Raw genomic sequence first — 5,660 nt, 5'->3', positions numbered from 1 at the left:
TTTGGTTTAAAAAATTTTATAGAAATATTTTTTATAAAGTAGGGAAAAAAATGGGGTATTTTATAGAAATTAACTTTCTCTCAAAATGAGAGGAAATTGTCTAGAAATCTGACACTTATATAAAAAAAAAAATTAAGTATGTTAGTACCATTCTTCGTGTGATTTCCCATGTGCGATTTCCCATGGGCATTGTTAGTAATCTATTTACTATAAAGTGATATCCAACCAAACAAAAGAAAAAAACAACCTATTTTCTATGAAGTTAGGAATTTTTTCATGTTTTGAACCAAACAAAGAAATAGCAACAAAAAAAAAAGAAAAGAAATATAGTACTCTTCGAGTTCTATAAATTTTTCCTACGAATTTTATAAAAATATAAGGAAATCAAAATTTGAGCACTTCCCCCTCTTTTTTTTAATAGAAATTGAACCAAACAGTCCCTAACATTCAAAGTGACTGTCCCTAACATTCAAAGTGACTGTTAGCTCTACCAGTCTACTCAAATTTCAACTACCCTAATTAATATTAATACACTGTATGTGGATAAGTTTATCTTCCTCTTGAAATCCTCCGGACCTCAGCAAACAATCGTTCGCTAGTTTTCAACACATTTATAAGTAGAGTCCCTGGCAACAACACGAGAAAAAAGGAAAGGAAATACACGATGCTATAGGATTTCTCATCTGCCGAGCAGTATGCAACATTTCTCAACTCATGAAATCTCTCTTCTTCTTTTTCTTACACTAATCATGTTCGCACTTCAACCACATATTAACCACATATTGAATAAAAAATAATCTACATGTTATGATAATAATACTAACACAGCCTAGTATCTCAAAACATCACCAACAAAACTCACTAAAGATCCTTGGATTTCATCCAATAACCATCATACACGCTTAAACTAGAGAAGATACAAGGTGCGGAAATCACGCCATATAAGAGCTAAACGAAAGAAACGCTGTCGTCCACAGATATGTTACAGATCGATCACAGGAGTTCTGAAAGTAACAAAAACCAACCTTTCGAACAACCTTGGTAAGAAATTTCTTGAGATGTCTTCTGAAAGCCCCGAATCAATTATATTTTAAGACCTTGGGAATCAATGGATGGGGTGGTACTGTGTGATCCCGCGCTTTGGAGGTAGCTTCCTTAGGATGAAGAGTACAAGAGACGATGGAAGAATTTCCACCAGCTGCAAGTATTTACGAAGAATATTACTAATGATGAGAGGGAGAAAAATGAAATAAATTCAATCTTGTCAAGTTTAATTATTTAGGTTGACCAGGATCTAGACACATGTGGTGCATCACGCAAATAGATGATTATCAACATGCAGAATCATATACTACTAGTGCAAAAAGTCCCTACAACCTAACAGGGCTAAAGGGGCTCGAATTCAAAGTCACGATAAAGATGGGAAAGCATAGATGCAACCATTAGGACAGCAAATTACGATATAATGCATGGTACAGATGAACATGACATGACACACCAGCCTTCACAAAAAAAATAAAATAAAAATAAAAATAAAAATAAAAATAAAAGAATTAATTAATTAACTAAAATAAAATAATATACTCACCATATATATTAGGGTTAAAATTACAACAAATTCTTGAATATGATTTCTAGGTCTCCATAAAAAGTAAGAAATAAATGTGTTATAAAGAGGATTGCCTGCTTAGCTTGAAAACGATATAAACTGTCTAATGTGACTCTTTACGGAACATAACCAGTTATTGTTCTTCATCCTACAATCAATTTTAAGCTTTAGGCATTTGAAATCAGTGTAAGTAATTTTTCAATAATTTAGTTCTACGTAAGTAATTCTTTAAGAAATATTATGTTTTTACTATTTCTTAGCTGTCAAAAACAAATACCACTTGAGTTTCCTCTGCAAACTTAGTAATACTCAGGAAAGTGTCTGGATAAGTCCTAAAAGCTGCCATACAGGCTTTCGAAACGCTTCCCGTGCTTTCAGGATATGTTATAATGCAGGTCTCAAAAGAACAGTTTTCCAAGACATTAAGGGAAGGAAGGAAGGGAAACTTTTCCCCTTCCCTTCCATTACACCCCAATTCCACCGCCCGCCCCCTCCACTCCCCAGCCCATTCCCCTCCTCTACCCTCCTAAATGGAACTCCCAAACAATGTTAAAATTAGATTTTTCTACCCCTCCCCCTCTTTACCCTCCATCCAAACAGGCCAATAGAGTACTGGTAACAGCAGGAGTTGATCAGAGAGGCCTTTGTTACACCTGACAAAATTGTTAGCACAACTCAGAATAAGAAATTGGACTAATTGTGAATAGACCCCCGTCACCCACTTGTGAATAGACCCCCTGTAGTTCTATTGTTGCGAATAGACCGGCACAGTGAATTTATTTCGACTCTTAAAATCGTTGAAAAGGTATAAGGAGGTCCCCTATAGTTCTATCCTTAAGGAGAGACCGCCAATTGCTAACTTGTTGTACTTCTAAAAGAGTTGAAAAAGTTAACTAAGGGTGTGTATTTGGACTTGGGCCAATACTGCAGGGGTCCACTTGCCACAAAAAGAACTACAAGGGGTCTATTCGCAATTAACCCTTGAAAATTAAATCAAAGTTCTTCAGTAAACAAATTGAAATATTATCCTAGTTGCGTGAGCTCACAATAAACTTCACCATGAAAAGGTAGGTTTTCAGCTTTCAAGCAAATTGACTTTGGCATTATTCGAAGCATTTAGACAGACCGTAGATAGTCAATTAAAATTTTCAAATCTAAATGCAATACATAAAGAACAGAAATAGTACCAAGTAGTATAAGAAGTTCAGAATTGGATGGTTCAGAACATCAAGGTCTGCAGATTTGTCGAACGCATTGAAGCACATCTGTGAAATAAAAACATAGAATTAGAGCAATTATCATTCAATAGAAATGAAATAAAATATTGCAATAAGGAAAACCTTAAATTATCAATCATACCATGATACACCTGATCAAGAAACAAGCGAAACATATGGTGGTTACATATCCAACCTGGGTAACAGAAAGAAAAAGTTAATATTTGCTATAGAGATAAAGTTTGGAAGACAAAAGCTTTGCCAACTGAAAGATCTAGAAAAATACTTCTTGTAGCTTCTTGCGTCGCCCTTTTGATTCAACAGGAAACCGTTGCAACATTAGAAAAAGTCTGAAGATGATAAAAGCAATTATAACGAAGAATGAAGGTTAGTAACAACTCCAAGCCTGAATTTTTTTGGGAAAATGCTGATTATGCATAATAGTATTTGAAGCATGTTTATAATGCCATAATTAGTCCAGAGAACCTTCTCCATATAAGTGCAAAAACCTGCTAGTCTTATGTATATTTGGATACTAAATGAGTATTCTTATTGCTTTGACATTGATATAAGCATGTGCATGTATCATATTAGACCTATATAACAGGAGTCAGCATTAGGAACAAAGGCAAAGTCACTGTTGCACCACCTGTCAATCTTCTCACTTGAATAATTGAGAACTTGTTAACTGCTATTCAAATATTTTCTATTTCGTGCTCAATGAGTTCGCTCTTAATATTAAAGATCCTTTAACAGTGAAACAATGGAGACTTCAACTACAATGGAAACATAGATGATAGATGACAGACCAACATTCATAATTCTTTTCTATATGATCCCTCGGGATTAGAAATTGTTTCCAAGGAATTTCAGTTTATATTAGATTATTAGGTCTAACCGGAAGAAGGTAAGAATGAGTACCATGAAATTGTTGCTATAGATTGGAAAACGGTACCTTAAGCATGTTGAGGAGCACAAGACTATAGCTGTAATATTTTCAAGGATGCCAAAAAGAACATAACTATTTAATTTTCACGGGGATCTCAAAAAAATTTTAAGCACAGAAATGCAACAAAGTACTCACACTCCTAGCCACAAATGAAATCCAGAGGCATGTTGCTGGATAGTAGGTAATTAAGTCACAAAAAAATAGAGCCGAAGGAAATGGTTCCAATAGCTACGTCAGGAAACATAGTCAAATTAACAAGAGTTTGACTGTGTTTAATGCTATAGTTGACATAAGGCATCTCTATGTTTAATTTTATCACAGGCTACCCGATGGCCCATGGACATCTTATAGATGTTGAGCATCTCTAGTGAATTGACTATCCCATTAACCACATCTTTTTCTGTTTCGACTGTTTCCGACATTTGTTTTTGGTGTTAAGAGGATTTTTATTGAAGAAAAGTTTTTATAGAAAGGATTGAACATATTTCTGATGTCCATGAGCAAAATATATGTTGTTAAGTTGTGAAATGTGCAAAGTACGAGAGGAATATTATCAATGTTCAATAGAAATGATAGAAGCTACATCTGTCTCATAAGGATGTCATAATACTTAGATAAGGAAATTTGGCACAAGATTTTTGAACTTACCTCCCTCCGTAAAGAAGGAAACCAAGGGCAGCAAACAATGAGACACCTGCCCATTCATACATTAATAACCACTATGTAAAGCACAAGTAAAAGAACTCCATTCTGACTACGAATATACCAGCAAAGAATAACTTGGATAGGGCAAGCACAACTTGAACAGGCTTCCACCAAAGAAATAACCATAGAGCTATCTGTCAGACATTAACGACAAAAGATGACTAAGACACATTAAAAACCAGAAAACAAGATATGACCATGGCATAATGATGCAAATGAATACCCAAAAATGTTAAAGGCACAGAAAAATAATAAATAAGCAAATCCATGCATAGAAAAATGAATTCTTACCTACCAGCTATTGAAATGGTATCATGCTATCAACAAAAAAGGCATTAAACTTTGCATGATAACAAGAATGATAAGCACTTTCTAGCATTGTCATTTGAGTCGTCTCAATACACAATTGAGGCATTCATGTCAAAATACAGAAGTATGATGTTTGAACATTGTGCCCCAACAAGCACAAAACAGAAACAAGTCTAACAGCGCGTAGAAATAGGCATACATTCACAGAACAGTGTAATTCCTATATATCACGAGTGAAGGGGGGGGGGGGGGATGGGGGGGGGGCGGGGGGGTGGGGGGCGGGGCGGGGCGGGGGGGGGGGGGGCTGGGGGGGGAAGGGTACATTCAAATGAGATGCTCAATGACTGCGGTTTTTCCTCAGCTAAAAGCAAGAATTATGCCAGTTGGTGAATACAGTCAGCCGAATTATGAAAGCAATCTAGCACAGATTTTCTTTTAATAAAATTTTTAAAATGCCTTTCTTGGTAGGTTCTTTCTTTATTTCTCTAAAGGTTTAACTTTTGCATTTTTTCCAGTAAAAACATTGATAAATTTTCTTCTATCCAGGAAAAGTTTAGCAATTCTCAGAGGGTAAAAAATATAGTTTTAAATATCCCAGATATAGCTAATATATCGGCCAATATGTCCTTTAAAAGGCTTGCCGCAAAATGGTATGGTTTACATTTCCTTTACCACTTTTTTCACAATTTTCAGCAATATATCTCTGACATGATCGATATATACATTTTCAGCAATATATCTCTGACATGATCGATATATCAGCCGATATGTTGGCCCATATATCCTTTTATATAACTTCCTCAATGCAGAATAGTTATGCAAAATTTATTTAATGTTTTTAGCAGAAGTCTCATCCTTTTGAAGTTTTTTA

At 35.1% G+C, this 5,660-nt stretch overlaps 1 protein-coding gene across 1 annotated transcript in view; it reads right to left on the bottom strand.

Annotated features, from left to right (window-relative positions):
* Positions 1-675: 675 nt before the first annotated feature.
* LOC109827786 (tobamovirus multiplication protein 3-like) overlaps positions 676-5,660 on the bottom strand; it is a 10,958-nt gene continuing 5,973 nt past the window's right edge. Inside the window, exons 6-11 of the mRNA XM_020394804.1 lie at positions 4,542-4,614; positions 4,424-4,469; positions 3,113-3,176; positions 2,969-3,022; positions 2,797-2,874; positions 676-1,198 (exon numbers count right to left, since the gene is read on the bottom strand). Coding sequence (XP_020250393.1) covers positions 1,106-1,198; positions 2,797-2,874; positions 2,969-3,022; positions 3,113-3,176; positions 4,424-4,469; positions 4,542-4,614 — 408 coding nt within the window. The 3' untranslated portion in view covers positions 676-1,105. The remainder of the gene's footprint in view (positions 1,199-2,796; positions 2,875-2,968; positions 3,023-3,112; positions 3,177-4,423; positions 4,470-4,541; positions 4,615-5,660) is intronic.

The sequence above is a fragment of the Asparagus officinalis genome, unplaced genomic scaffold (assembly GCF_001876935.1).
Source record: "Asparagus officinalis unplaced genomic scaffold, Aspof.V1 AsparagusV1_Un433, whole genome shotgun sequence".
In the NCBI taxonomy this organism is placed as follows: Eukaryota; Viridiplantae; Streptophyta; class Magnoliopsida; order Asparagales; family Asparagaceae; genus Asparagus; species Asparagus officinalis.
Note: the sequence above shows the minus strand (reverse complement) of the source record. Positions and strands in the feature narration are given on the sequence as shown.